The sequence below is a fragment of the Bos indicus x Bos taurus genome, chromosome 9 (assembly GCF_003369695.1).
Source record: "Bos indicus x Bos taurus breed Angus x Brahman F1 hybrid chromosome 9, Bos_hybrid_MaternalHap_v2.0, whole genome shotgun sequence".
Classification (NCBI taxonomy): Eukaryota; Metazoa; Chordata; class Mammalia; order Artiodactyla; family Bovidae; genus Bos; species Bos indicus x Bos taurus.
This window is the reverse complement of record NC_040084.1, coordinates 86,674,902-86,690,381: the sequence shown is the minus strand read 5'-3', so window position 1 is coordinate 86,690,381 and position 15,480 is coordinate 86,674,902. Positions and strand designations below refer to the sequence as shown.

At 51.9% G+C, this 15,480-nt stretch overlaps 1 protein-coding gene across 2 annotated transcripts in view; it reads left to right on the top strand.

Annotated features, from left to right (window-relative positions):
• Positions 1-14,587, top strand: part of ZC3H12D (zinc finger CCCH-type containing 12D) — a 33,521-nt gene extending 18,934 nt beyond the window's left edge. For both annotated transcript variants that reach the window (XM_027551799.1, XM_027551800.1), the window contains exons 3-7: positions 3,209-3,348; positions 6,995-7,229; positions 10,239-10,345; positions 11,822-12,265; positions 13,859-14,587. In XM_027551799.1, the coding sequence (XP_027407600.1) occupies positions 3,209-3,348; positions 6,995-7,229; positions 10,239-10,345; positions 11,822-12,265; positions 13,859-14,040 (1,108 nt within the window). In that variant the 3' untranslated portion in view covers positions 14,041-14,587. The remainder of the gene's footprint in view (positions 1-3,208; positions 3,349-6,994; positions 7,230-10,238; positions 10,346-11,821; positions 12,266-13,858) is intronic.
• The last annotated feature ends 893 nt before the right edge of the window (positions 14,588-15,480 follow it).

Sequence of the window (15,480 nt, the reverse complement as noted above, 5' to 3'; positions counted from 1 at the left end):
CCTTCCCCAAATCACACACCCATCAAAAGCATCAGGGATGGAAAGCTGGTGTTAGAACAGTTGAACAGATATACAGACGTAGTCACAGAAAAGAGAGCAACCAAGGAAAAAACTGTAGGGACTTCTCTGACAGTCGGGTGGTTAAGGCTCCACGCTCCCAAATGCACAGGTTCTATCCTTGGGTGGGGAACTAAGTTCCCACATCCCACACGGCATCCCATAGAAACAAATTTTAAAGAATTGTCGCAATGATTTGTTTTTCTGAGAACTGACTGAGGGTAGACATTGCTGCAGGGCTTCCCAGTGGCTCAGCGGTAAAGAACCTGCCTGCAGTGAAGAAGATGCAGGAGACATGGGTTCGATCCCTGGGTTGGGAAGATCCCCTGGAGGAGGGCATGGCAACTCCCTCCAGTATTCTTGCCTGGAGAATACTGGACAGGCTACAGTCCGTGGGGTTGCAAAGAGTCAGACATGACTGAAGCGACCGAGCACACGTGCACAGACTGCTGTAGCCAAGAGATACCTGTCCTGGGGGGCAAGGTAGGAAGGTGGGTATCATAAAATGTTCACATCACTGCTGCAACTGCATAGAACATAGGCTTTATTTTCTGTGACACGTGAAACCTCTTCACTACCTTTTAGGAACCAGGAAGGAGCAAGCTTCACACTTGCTCACGTGTGGTGGCTCAGCCTCTTCTGTCTTCTGGATGACTCCAGCTTCGTGTTTCCTCTCCCTTCTCCCACTCCTCTCCCAAATGGCATCTGGAAGCTTCTGAGACCTGGTGCTGCCTGGGAGAGGGGTCTGGGACCCTCACTGGACTCTGCTGCAGAGCAACTGGGTTGGCCGGGCTTCCGGAATGGTCAACAGAGGGACATTGGTCCTCTTTGGCCTTTGGGGGAGCCATGCTGGCTTTAGGACTATCCCCTTGTGCAGTGCTGTGCTAATTCACTTCAGTCGTGTCCGACTCTTTGCGACCCCATGGACTGTAGCCCACCAGGTTCTTCTGTCCATGGGAATCTCCAGGCAAGAATATTGGAGTGGGTGGCCATGCCCTCCTCCAGGGGAATCTTCCCGACCTGGGGATCAAACCAGTGACCCTTATGTCTTCTGCATTGGCAGGTGGGTTCTTTACTGCTAGCACCACTTGGGACACCCCCTGTTCGTCCACTCCCAGGCCACACACAATCCTCCAGGGGAAGCAGGGAATCCAGGGGTGTTGCCTCGGTCTCACCTAGATGCCACTTTTCTTCACGACGGCGCTGCAGTCCTGGGGGATGCTGCATCTGCTGAAACCAGGATTTCTCTGAGAGGCTTGCGACTTGCCCAGGCTGTGCTGAGAGACAAGCCTTCAGCCTCTTGTTCACACCTGTCCCAGTGTTTCCAGCCTCTTCAGCCCCTCATGGCTCAGTGGGTGGGGCATGCCTGGGAGGTGCAGGATAAGGACCCTGTAAATGGCCTCCACATTCTTCCTCCATCTCCTTTCTTTTTTCAGTTTCTGCTGGGGCGGAAGGGACTAGCTTTCCACTTCCTCTTCCTTTTTCCAACGGACGGCCCCATTGATATTTTTCTGCTTACTGTTTGCAGAAGCCTCACAGTCTAGCCTCAGTGGCCAAAGGCTTTTGCCCTAAACTGGAAGACCCTATGGACCTAGGGGTCAAGGCCTGGTTTCTGATACATCCCTGGGGTGTAGAGTCCTCTTGAATCTCCACAAAGCCCAGCTTCCAACACTATTGATGAGCGTTTCCAGACTCCCTTTTTCTCTTGACAAACCCGGACCCCTCCTAACCGTCTTTGAGAAAACAGCAGAAGGAGCCACGCACCAGAGAAAGCACAGATGTCAGGATTTGATATGTTGGCCTTGCTTGGATGTGGAGAGGGTGCGAGAGTTGTGGGGACCTTGGCTCTCTGAGCACTCAGCCGGGCCCCCTCCCACCTCCCCACCTCCTCTTCACTCACTCTACACGTTCCAGCCACGCTGTCCTCTTTTCGGTCCCTGGACATGCAAACCTACATCAGAGTCCTTCCAGCCAGCCCTTCCCTGCACCTGGACTGCTTCTCCTCCAGCTGCTCACAAGACCTGCTTCTCAGTCATTCATTCCTTCGACATGTTCTTTTTGAACCCTTATCAATGATCAGACACCATTGTGCTAGGTGCTGGGATTTTGATGGGCAGCAACAGGAACCTATGATTTAGAAATGCATGCATGCATCACCACCAGCTGGGGCCAGATCACCATCAGGTTCTGCTCTGACAGTCACTACGGCAGCTTCTTAACTGCTGCTGCTGCTGCTGCTGCTAAGTCGCTTCAGTCGTGTCCGACTCTGTGCGACCCTAGATGGCAGCCCACCAGGCTTCCCCGTCCCTGGGATTCTCCAGGCAAGAACACTGGAGTGGGGTGCCATTTCCTTCTTAACTGCTGTCCACCCTCCATTCTTGCTCCTCCCAATTTACTGTCCTCTGTGGTGCCAGGTGGAGCTCTGAAACATACATCAGATCAGCTCACATCACATAAACATGCCTGCTCAGTTGCTCAGTCACTAAATCGTGTCCAACTCTTTGTGACCCCATAAACTATAGCCCACCAGGCTCTCTGTCCATGGAATTTCTCCAGGCAAGAAGACCGGAGTGGGTTGCCATTTCCTTCTCCTGGTGATCTTCCCAACCCAGGGATCAAACCCTTGTCTCCTGCATTGGCAGGCGGCATCTTTACCTCCAAGCCACCACACACCCCCTGTCTTAAAATCCTACAGCTTCTTATTCCTCTTAGGAGCAAGACAGACCTTCAGTAACAAGTCCCTGACTGATTTTGAGCAACCTCTTACACCACTCTTTCCTTCCTGCCTGCGTGGATGATTTCAGTGGAATTTGTGGGGCATGTTGACCTTGTTACTTGGACTTGGGAAGCCCACCATTACATTGACAACCCTCTCTTGATCCTTATAAGCTTCAGTTAATAAGAGGAACTTGTCTTTTCATCCTTGGAATGAATGTACTCCGCAAGGAGCCTGAGACCCCCTACATGTTATCACAAGCTAATTGGTTCCAATTAAGGGATATATTTTGTGTAAAGAATGACCTATTTTCAAAATGCAGATTCGCCTGATTCCCTTTGATGATGAGACTAGCTTCCAGGCTATTCCCAGGAAAAACCACTCTTGAGAAACCCCGCCTGTTTCTCTACAGATCCCTTTGTTTTCTCATTGTAGCCATGGGAATAAAGAAATCTTCTCTTGCCGGGGAATCCAGCTGGCCGTGGACTGGTTCAGGGACAGAGGACACACCTACATCAAAGTGTTTGTCCCCTCCTGGAGGAAAGAGCCACCGAGGTCTGACGCCCCGATTACAGGTATGCTCGAGCGGCTGCGCTCTCAAGACGCACTGCCCACCTTTCCTCCGCAGCACTCCCCACAGCTGCCACCGGCTGTCTGCTTACCGTTTGTTTGATGGTGTCTGTCTTCTCGCTGAACTCTAAGCTCCATGAAAGCACGACCAGAGCCCTAGCACCTAGTGTAACATCTGGCATGTCTTAGGTGCCTAATAATTGAACAGGTGATTGGGCGTATTTACTCTTTTAGTGTGAAAGATTAAGTTTCGAAAATAACTATTTTATAACTTTTAACACTCTTCAGAAAAAGTTGGTCTGCTTCCCACCCCTAATAGAGTATAGGAAATGAAAGAGACATCCATTTGGTCCACTGACTATCTAGTCCAATCTCTTCATTAACAAAAAAAAAGAGGAAATCGGCATCCAGGGAATTCTTTATTTTTAATTCTTACATCAGCTAGGAATATTTTAAGCTACGAAGAACAGAATAAGTCATTTAAATAAACAAGTTTTTTTTTTTTTTGGTCTGGCTTTCTTATAAGAAGAGGTCCCAACCCGAGATATTATTGGTGTTGTTTCAGCCATGTTAGCGATGGTATGACTGACCTCAAGTGGTCCTGGGAGGTTTCACTGAGTTTTTCTTCCAGTCTTTTAACTGAAGGTTTTGGTTTTGTTTTCAGTTCTGTCAGTGTTTACCAATTGCTTCTTATTCTCTTTCTGATTCTATTTTAAATAAAATGCTATTCTTGTTTTATAGTATCTTCTTGAATATTCCTATACTAATATAGGCTTTGAAAAAGTTCTCTGAAGGTCCATGAATCATATTTCTTTTCTCTGATTCTCTTTGTTCACTTGTCTTTTTCTCTCTGTGCTGTTAAATCTTCTTCCCAAAAGTTTGGTGATCCTTTGCTTGTTAGTGTTTACTTGTGAATAAAGAACTAGACTGGTTAAATATACACTTGTGCAATTTCCGTAGACTTTCTCTCCTGGTATTTGGATCTTTCCCCCAAAGTCAAGGCTGACCTTTGACTATGTTGACCAGCAGAGTTTGCTTCATCGCACCCTGCATGCAACAGGCAAGAGGCAGCTGTTGGAACTGGAAGTAGCATTGCCACAAGGGTGATATTTTACTGTAGGAGGTCAAAGGCCTCCTCCTTTGTAGTTACATTTTCACTTCCCTTATAGATACAGGGACAGGAAAGGGTGGATGGGGCTGCCCCATAGTAACCCTTCAGTTAATCATCTGACTTCTTCCCACTCTCCACTCCTGCTGGAAAGCGGGGCTTTGCAGAGAACAGGCTCCACCTCTGCTTCAGCCTCTTTATGCATTTGGGGGTTATGGCTCCTTCTGTATTATAGGATCAGTATAATCCTACCTGCTTTCTGTCTTCCTAAAATTTATCAAAATGTGGTTTTGCTGGTGTTTTTTTTTAATGTGATTTTTAATGTGATTATGAATCTCTTCCCCCTTCTGTACTTTTTCACTGCTTTTTCAATGAGATTATGAGAAGCCGGGGAATGAACACTTGTGTTCATCATGGACCACTCATCCCAGATTACTCTTTATGGTCTGAATGTGGAGGATGGTGGCTTTCAACAGTTGTGCAGTATTGTGCAATATATATTATGCAACACGGAATGGGTAAAGAGTAGGGAATTCACTCTGGGGTAGGGAAGAATTTTTAAACAAGCCACAAGAAGTGTCTGGAGATGGGAAAGAGTCATAAATTTGCCTACATTAAAATAGAAAATTCTGTTCATTAGTAGATACCACAAAAACAAGAGAATGAAAAAACAAGCCTCAGACTGGGAGAGGCCACACATCACTTATCCCTGATGAAGGATTACGGTCCAGAATCTACAGGGAACTTCTCCAGGCTAGTAAGACTGAAAGGAGAGATAGAAATATGTGCTGAGGCATGAATAAGCGTCTGATGGGAAACACAAATGGCTAGTAAACATATGAAGAGATGTTCAGTTGTATTAGTAACCAGAGAAATGCAAAATAAAACCACAAGAGGCTACTTTATACCCTATCTATCTATCCCCAATCTATATATAGATCGGGAAAAATGTAAAAACCTGCAAATGTCAAGTGCCGGCAAGTTCATCTCAGATGTTGTGTTGAGTAGTAACTTGATATAACTACTTTGGAAAATGATTCAGCATTGTTCTTGTAAGGCAGCTTTCCCTACAACTCAGCAATATCATTTCTTAAGACAGACCCTGGAGAAATCCTTGTCTCCTGTACAGGGAGACTTCTGTGCAAAACTGACAACCTTGACATGGCCAGACCTCCCCCACACAATGTTCAATGAAGAAACAAATTACATAGGATATATGCATGAGGACTCCATTTGTGTAAAGTCTGGAGGTTCATAATCATGTTGGAAATAATCCTTTTGCAGGGTACATATGTATGCATCCTAAAAAGTAAGAGCAAGGGAATTATAAATACAAAGTTCTAAAAACTGGGTTATCTTAAAGGGAGTGAAGGGAGAGGTAAACTTCGAGCCACAATGGGGACTTCAAAGCACGAACTGTGCTCTGTTCTCAAAGGGAGTGCTGCACACATGGCATTTAACAAATTAATTATAAATTTAAATTGAAGTATAATTGACTTACAGTATTATATTAGTGGGGTTCCTAGGTAGTGCTAATGGTAAAGAATCCACAGACACTGCAGAAGACATGGGTTCAGTCCCAGAGTCAGGAAGATCCCCTGGAGGAGGGCATGGCAACCCACTCCAGTATTTTTGCCTAGAAAATCCCAAGGACAGAGGAGCCTGGCGGGCTACAGTCCATAGGGCCGCAGAGTCAAATATGACTGAGCACAATTACATTAGTTTCAGGTATACGGCATAGTGATTTATATCTTTATACATTACAAAATGATCACCATGCACACATGTGATTTTTTTAAAAGTTATTTTTGTGCTATTATATGCATTATGCACTTTTTAAAAGTCTGGGAACCATGTCATATAGCAAAGGACTTAGACTTGAGGGGAGAAACAATTTGTGAAGAACATGCTCATATTTTCCCACATTGGGAGTAACTGTTTCATGTGGAAGGAATTTCTTTTGCCTCCAACTTCGAAGCTAAGATCACAGAGTAGACCTTCCAGGTATGCAGATTTTAGCTTCTGTTAAGAGACCTTGTAATGCCTGCACCACCTGAGACATAATCCATCCTCCCAGGTTTCGTGGGGGCTCGCCAGCCCCACATGGACTGGTTCAGCCTCCCCATAGACACTGTGAGGCAGGTGCAGGAGTCATTTTCCTTATTTTATAAATGTAAAACTTGATGTTTAGAGAGGGGCAAAGCACCCCAGTGTCAAGTGTTAGTCACTCAGTCGTGTCTGACTCTTTGCAATCATGGACTGTAGCCCGCCAGGCTCCTCTGTCCCTGGGATTTCCCAGGCAAGAATACTGGAGTGGATTGCCACTTTCTTCTGCAGGGCGTCTTCCCACCCCAGGGATCGAACTTGAGTGTCCTGCTTGACTTAGATGGAGGTGGGGGGAGGGGGAAGAAGCGGGGAGGAGGGGGCCATCGGAGAGGAGCCTGGAGTTGCTGGACCTGCCCCAGGTCTGAGGCTGGTTCTGGGGGTGGGGAGTCCCCCTACCCGGAGAAGATTCTCCATGCGGTGCCCCCTGCTGTCTGCAGAGCAGCACGTGCTGGAGGAGCTGGAGAGGCAGGCGGTGCTGGTGTACACACCGTCCCGCAAAGTGAGCGGCAAGCGCGTGGTGTGCTATGACGACCGTTACATCGTGAAGGTGGCCTATGACCTGGACGGCGTCATCGTCTCCAATGACAACTACCGCGACCTGCAGAGCGAGAACCCCGAGTGGAAGTGGTTCATCGAGCAGAGGCTGCTCATGTTCTCCTTCGTCAACGATCGGTACGTGGTGCCCATGGGGTCCCAGGGTGCGTGGGACGGGGGCGGTGACCGGCAGAAACCGCTCCAACTAGCTCGGGCCCGCGGGGCTCAGTCACGGGCTCTAAGACACCTCCCCTGCCCTCCACCATCTCTGTCGGCCTCTCGGTTCTCCTCTCTTTCGCGACCAGTTTTCCCCTTGGGGCTGTTTTGTCTCTACTGCCTGTGACCTTTCTGTTCCCATGCCCACATCCGGCTGACCCAGCACCCAGTTGCCTGACAGGTGTCCAGGCACGGGCAACATCCTCTTTTCTTTGGGGCTGTTTAAGATCTTGGAACTGACTGTCTTAATAGGGCTTGGTGGACATTTTCCAGGGAATCTGATTGATTTCATCTGCCCGCCCTGGGTCAGGTCCACCTCGAACCAACCAGAGACAGGGTGGTGGGTGGGATGGGGAGGGTGTGGTCAGGGTCACAAGGTACAGACCAGATAGCAGGTGCAGGACAAGGGCCTCCTGGCAGAGCTAAGGTGGGAGAAGTGATGGCTGGTCCACGGCCCGCCTGTTGAGGGGCAAGGGGAGGAGCCTGGCTGGGTGGGCGTGGTCACAGGGTGGGACAAGGTTGGGGAGGGCACGGCCGCGGAGACCTGGCTCCCATCTCAATTTCTGTTCCAGGGATAACAGCTCTGTCCTCATTGCTGGCTCTCTCCTTGACTGTTAAGAATGTGGTCGAGGACAAGCTGCTCAGCTCTGTGAGGGCAGGGCATGTATGTGTTTTATCTGCAATGGGCCCCAGCCAGCCTGGCACATGTGGGCACCCAATGGCTAGGAATAGTTGTAGATAGTGAGTGACTGTCACTGGCTGCAGCCCTAAGGAAGGGAAGACGGGAACAGAGAGGCCACATGGCTGCTGCACGCGGCAGACCAAATCTTGACCCCAGAGCCTGGGGGGCTGCGTGTGTGGTGGAAAGAGCTGGAAGCAGCAGATGAGGTTTCAAGCTGAGGCTCTGCCATTTACCAGCTGCGTGAGGTGTGCGAACTCTCAGCCTCACTGGGCTGAATGTTCTTCACCTTGAACTTACCACACTTTGGTTTAGTCAAGGAGCTTCCCAGGTGGTGCTAGTGGTAAATAACCCACCTGCCAATGCAGGAAGCATAAGAGACTCGGGTTCTATCCCTGGGTCAGTAAGATCCCCTGGAGGAGGAAGTGGCTACCCACTCCAGTATTCTTGCCTGGAGAATCCCATGGACAGAGGAGGCTGGCAGGCTGCAGTCCACATGGTCGCAAAGAGCCGGACATGACTGAAGTGACTCAGCACGCACGCACAGATTAGTCACTCTTACCTCTTAGGTGATCTGGAGGATCAGAGAGGACTGTGCCCTGTAGAGGCTGTGGTTACTCTTAGGTCAGGCCGGGACATGTGCCTCCAGGGGCGTGCTGGTGACCCCACTACCCCCAGGCTCACAGTCAAGGAGGCAGAGTTTAGCTCCTAAGCCCCAGGGCAGATGGTCACAGCAGCTACCCTGCAGTAACCCCCATGGTCATGTCCACATTCACAAGGCTGGCAGCTCCCTCTCTCTGGCTCCGCCCTGGAGGAAATCTGGCATGGCTGGTCATCATGGGATCCAGAAAATCCTCACTGAGGTCTGATGGATCATGGCCGCCTCTGGCCTGGCGACAGCTCGGGGTCCAGGCCAAGTCCTCTTGACGCACTGGCCTCCGCTCAGGGCCTGCCCGGAGGTCCCCAGCTGCCAGAGTGCAGAGCCTGCCGCCTGCCCGAGAGCAAGGACGCCCTCCCCACGCCCAGGGCATGTTCACAGGGCTGTCTTGGCCCAGCTCCCGGCTGTGAGGCCCGGGAAAGAGCAGGAGATGAAGCCTCGGGGAACTTTTAATAACTGCACTGGGTGGCTCCCTGGATTCTTGGTCAGGGCCCAACTCTGAGAAGCCAGCTGTGTAGCTGGGATCTCAGCCACAGAGGTTGTCCTCGGCCGGGGATTGCCCAGCTCAGGGTCAGCCTGGTGGACGTGGTCTGCAGGGTGGGACCCCAGCATGACCCTCCACTCTTAGGGGGAAGCCAGTCTGTAAAAACAGGCCCCTGATTAGAATCCACACCCTCTCTAGTGGAACCTTTGTATGACCTCTGAGTGTCTCCTGGGAATGAAAGTATTCACATAGAAAAAAAAAAGAATTGTGCTAAATGAGGGAGTTTTCCTTCTGAGAAATGTTTTCCCCCTTGAGCTCTGGGCTCTGTGGCTGTGTTCCCTTCTTCCTTAATGATCGGGAAGGGAAGGGGCTGGCAGAGGGCAGGGTGGTGTCAGAGAGTGACATAGTAACATTCCCCCCCGCAGACCCCAGGTTTTCGGGGGGTGGGGTGGAGCCCAGGCTGCACCTGTGCGCAGGCCGCACCTGTATCCTCTGCCTTTCTGACCTGCTGACTGGCCTTTCAGACTCTGTAAATTTTTTATCCCGCACCTGAGAGGCCCAGACCTGTGGGGTGACACGGGAGAAACGGAGTTCACAGAACAAGAGGCCATTTGTGGCCCCACGGAGGTCTCTAGCCACCCGTTGAGGACACTGGAAGACAGCATGGAACCGCTTTCAGGCTAAGTCCCGGGGAGGCCTGGTGCGCTTCTGCTTCATCCTTAGTGGCTAAAATCCACCTGCGAAACTGTTACAATGCAGATTCCTGCACAGCCTGAGGTTCTATTTAAGCAGCTCTCTTGTGAGGCCCAGAGCCCGCCTTTTTCAAGGAGCTGCTGAGTGAGTCTGACGCTGCTGACTCAGCAGGAGAAACACCTGGATGAGGCCCGGGGCCGCTGTCCTGGGAGCTGTCCACGCTGAGCTCTGTGCCGGTCAGTGTGGACAAAGGCTGCACGTCTCTAACACGCTGCAACTCCTGGGTGGGAGAAAGAGCCCCGAACCGAGAGGCCAGGCCAAAGCCAGGCCTGGTGCTGCTCTCCTCTCCCTCCACCAGGTGCCAGCGGTGAGTTTCTCTGTGGCTTGCAGTCACCCACCCCCATGCTTGTGTTCTAGGTTCATGCCTCCTGATGACCCCCTGGGCCGTCGGGGACCCACCTTGAGCAACTTCCTGAGCAGGAAGCCAAAGCCCCCAGAGCCGTCCTGGCAGCACTGCCCCTACGGTGGGTAGCGCCCCACATCTGTGGGCCCTGTTCAGGTTAGAAGTGCTGGCTGGCTGGTCAACAGCATGGGTTCTAGCCTGGGTTCCGATATTTCATGTTTCTAGAAAGATGTAAGGTAATATAGGCCGCGTTCTATGTGTATTAATAAGCAGATGAATAATACGAAGGCTCTCTTTGCATGTATACATCGCATGATTCATCCGTAATTCGTCTTGGCAAATGTGTCTAACAGATGAGAAGGTTGTTATTGTATCTGATATGTATTGTGTTGCTAAAAATTAGGCAAATGCCTAATAGAGAACCAGAGTTTCATCCTGATGAGATGTTTGATGGTCAGCAGCACGGGCCGTTAGCCTGGGTTCTGCCCTTAGTCAGCTGTGTGACCCTGGGGAGGTAACTGAACCCCTCTGGATGGCAGTTAGAAAGCTGTAATCATTGTCATTGTAATGATGAACTGCCATCCCAGACGCCTGTTGCATAAGGCTTGTGAGGGCTGGATGCAGGGGTCACCCACAGAGCAAAGCCACGTCCAGGAACCAGGATTGCTGTCTGTGTGCACCCCCAAGCTCTCCTTTCTCAGTCCCTTCCTCTGGCACCTTGTGCCCCCATCCTGCCCCACAGTCTCCCCTACCCTCCTACTTTGGTTGGTAGGAGACTTTGGATGGTGTTATCCACTAAGAATCGAGGATTCTATCCCAGAGCCCTCCAGGGACACCAGCCTTCTAGCCAGTTCTTTCACTAGCTTGCTTTAGCAAGTTATTTAATGTACCCAGGTCTGGTTTCTTTGTGCCTATAAAAGTTTAGGACGTCTTAAGTGATACTGAAAGTCATTTCTAGTTAGAATTAAGGTGCTCACAGACACATTCTGGTGGCCTGTCTTCCCTTCCACTCTCAGAAGGGCCCTGATTTGGATGATAAATTATTTGATCACCTCTGTTAAAACAGTCTATAAGGAAGAGGGCAAGGGATGTGGACTGGGGCGGCGGGGGGGTGGACACGGAGGGTGGGGGGAGGGGGACATGCAGGGTGGGGGTAGGGAGGAGATCAAGTCAGCAGTGGAGGCCCATCCATATGCACCTACTCTTCACCTCCGAGGTTGGCAGGATCCACAGGATCCCTGGGGAAGTAGAGGCTGAAGGTCACTGGACCCAGAGATTCGGTCTCGGTTCCTGGTTATGGAGTCCGCAGACAAGACCTTGCCTTGAGCTGGTAACGCTGGGGTACTGTGTGCAGCGCCCAGTACCACGAGGAGCAGGGTGCTGCGCCCGCATCCATCCTGTCGGCGCCCCAGGGCACTTCTCGCCCGCCACCTCCTCTGGCCCCAAACCTTGTAAGGCTGCAGCAGGCCTGGGGGCCTTCCCCCCAGGAATCGCCAACACGAAAGGCGGCACGGGGCGGCCGCTGCCGGGACCCCACGGGCGTCCTCACCCGAGGTCTCACCATGGTCCTCCCCCACCCCCACTCTGTCCCTTCCAGGCAAGAAATGCACCTATGGCATCAAGTGCAAGTTCTACCACCCGGAGAGGCCGCACCAGGCGCAGCTGGCGGTGGCCGACGAGCTCCGCGCGCAGACTCGGGCCTGGCGGGGCGCGGGCGGCGAGGAGGAGCGGCGGGGGAGCGCGCGCGCGGCCAGCCTGGCGGAGCAGGGCGGCTCCCGGGACGCCCCCGCCGCCCGGCCCGGCCCCCGGGAGCTCGGCACGCGCAGCATGCCCACCGCGCGGCGGTCGGCGGGCTTGGCGACTCTCGAAAGCAGCTTCTCGCGGCTCTTCCTGAGTGACGACCCGGGGCTCCTCCGGGCGCCCCATCGGGGCCCTGGCTGCGGCCTCGCACCTGGGCAGCCCGGTCCCGATTGGGTGGCGCCCGGGTCCTTGTCGTCCCTGCCAGCCCGACCCGGCCTCCTGAGCCCGCCTGGCCTGCGGGGTGAGTATGGCCCCCGCGCCCCACAGAGCGACCGGCGCTCTCCGCGCCAGCAGCCCGGCGACCCGTGGGTCCTTCCTCCAGGCGCTGGCCAGCTCCCGGGCCGCTCGGCCTGGGCCGAGTCGGACTGGGACGACGGTGCCTTCAGGGGGCCCTTGAGGCCCGCGCCCCAGGCTGTAGCTGGTGAGGTGGACGCGCGCTCCCGGGCGCGCACCGCGCTCTGCAGTATCTTTCCGCCCCACGAGGTGGACAGCATCATGGCCCTGTTCCCCGAGCTCTCCGACGTGGCCAGGCTCATGCTCCTCATCCAGAGATTCCAAAGGTCCAGTGCGCCCGTGGGGAAGCGCTGAGGAGCTAGTGGAAGCCACCGCGTGTGATGACACAGTCTTGTCTTGTACCCCAACTGGGCTGGTGGTGGAGATCAGCCTGCTGGGCCTGCCCACCCTGTGGAGCCAGACCCTTTTGCTTTAAAGATGGTCAGTTCCCTGGAGGAAGCCAGCTTCATCACCTTTTGTGGTGCCCATGGTGGCGCTTGATGACCTTCACTGACGACACAGGGGCTGCTGCTGCAAGTCCATGTCCTGCAGAATAAGGTTGACCTTAAGTGGCAGGAGTGATTTCTCCTGCCTGAAGACTAGGAGGCCCACTGCAGCCCCAGGGTTTTGTCCAGAGCACTCCTTGGCTGTTTTTGTCTAGCTACAACTGGGAGCCCTAAGTTGATCACAAGATCAATTTAGTGAGTGACACCTGAAATAGAGGGAAATAGGAAATTGCAGAGCATACTCCACTTAAACAGGCTAAGTAGGAAATTCTGTTAGCTACCAGTGTGCTTGGCAGCTATATATATTCTTGGCTTCCATGGACAGAGGAGTCTGGCTGGCCCATAGGGTCGCATAGAGTGGGACATGAAGCAACTTAGCACACACACACAGCCATGTGAACTTAATGTGGGTAATGGGCAAAAGGGGGGAAACTGGTAAAAGGCCTTGGATTTCATTGCAGCAGATCAAGTTTGAAATCTGTCATCAGTTGGCCAGTGGAGATGTTGGCATCTGGAGGTTTTCATATGAGATGTTTTTAACCTCTGAGGGGAACCCAGAGTTCTAGCTTCCATGTATGGGCCCTGCTTGTCACTGTGATATTGTGTGGCTGTGCTGGTTTGTGGAGGTGTGGCAGGTCACCTGGTACTGGGCCCTCACACCCACACACACCCCACTTGACTCAGGGCTAAGTGTCCTTGTTTTTCAGCCAGCCGTCCATCATGGTAGTTTCCACCCCAGGCCCTCTATTGCCCAAGCCTTCTGAGCCACACCTCACAGCTGAGCCCAATCCCAGTGATTTAGGACTTTTGCTCAGAAACCTCCAGGGGGATCTGAGGAGCGCTCAGATGAGCCTCTCAGTCTATGAGGTTTCTCGCCACCTCAGCCATTGCTGTTTCTCCTAGCTAACTACTGCTTTGAGTTTGGGGAGGGGAGGGGAGGGCTTACCTATTTGCAATAGACAGAGATGAGGCAGTGCTGCCAGGATGCAGGCCTTGTGTCCTCTGGGGCCCTGGCAGCTCTGGGTGGCATCCACCCATTCACTCCGGGGTACCAGTCCGATTCACAGATCTTGGCTGCTTTGTTCCTGAGAAGACCGTGAGGCACCTCCCAGTGGAAATCCACCTCCCAGACCTCGGCAAGACTGCAGACTGGCAAGCACTCCCAGGGTGTCCGCTGGAGAATCTGCTTCTGTGCCCTTCAGTGTGGTCAATGCTGCCTTTAGAGATACAGAGATGATGTGTTTCCTGAGAACCCTTTCATCTTTTTAAACCAGATTCTTAGTGTGGTTTCAGTCAGCTCTCTTGCTCGCCTCTTTTTTTCCAACGAGGAAACACACAAAATTGTACCTAGTATTTTGAGACCACGGTCCTGAAGAAGACCCAGTCTTTCTAGACAAATTGGATTTCCCTCACGGTGGTTTTTGTTTTCTTTTTGACAAGACAAGCTTTCTGGTAGAGCTGCTTTTCTCTCTTTGGTCTATGTCCTGACTTGGAATTGTTGTGTTTGCTGATATACAGTGAGGACTGTTTAAACTGCTTCCTTTGAGGACAAGTTTGAGTTTTAGTAAGCTGTAAAGCTATTTTATTTGGTTCAATGTGATTAAGGCAAGCACAAAAACATGTGAAGAAACAGCACATTTCAATGTAATCCCCTTTGGAATTTTTTCCAAAGTCTTGGTATGTCTTTGTGACACAAAACATGAGTGGGATGGGAGTGAATAAAATGTTCCTAGTTGCATAGCTGTTATTGTGTTCCAAGAATAAATCGTTTTTTTCCCCCCGCACCTGGACTCTCCATTGTTAAACTGCGTATCAGTTTCTCTTGTGGCAGCTTCCCACCTCCCCCATGCCCAGGGCTGGTTTCTCACGTTAGATACTTTGTGTGTGAAGGCTGGGGCTATGGCTGCTTTATTCAGTGTTATTTATCCCTTGCGGGAGGTGGGAGAGGGCTGGAATTCATCTTTTCAAGGAGACGCAGCAAGGCCCAAGGTGAGACGGGCCTTTGCTGGATCCTCAGCAGGCTGTTGTCGAGGACACCTGCAGAGTTCTCCATCACTTAAATCTTTGGCTCCCAGGGCTGGACCGTGTTTAACCACATGGTGTAGCTTTCCCAGAGGCCTCTAGGAGGTGATTTGAGACACAACTGCAAAATTCTGGAGGTTGAGGGGTAGAAGCAAGAGAAGCCACTCATATCAGCATTGTTCTAGATCAAGTGAATCCCTGCTCTCAGGATTTTCCACAGAGCTTGGACGGGGAGCAAGGAGCCAACTGCCAGCGGGCACGGGTATGACTCCCTGTCTCTGGGAAAAAAAGTCTTCTGTGGGGGACAGCAGGATAGGGGAGGGGGTGAATGGAAGGGTCATTAAGGAGTGGGTGATGGAAGAATGAGCTCTGGGAACTGGAGCAATGAAGTGGAATCACAAATCCCACCAGGAGGGAATGTGACCCTGTGCAAAATTAACCTGTGAGGCATACACAAAATCAAAAAGCAGGGCTCCGTGTTTAAAAGTGACCAAGAATTTCAAGACATTGGGACTCCCCTGGTGTTCCGCCTGCCAATGTAGGGGACACAGGTTTGATCCCTGGTACGGGAACTGAGTTCCCACGTGCTGCAGGGTAACTAAGCCGGTGTGCCACGACTACTAAAGCCAGCATGCTCTAGAACCTGTGCTCTGCA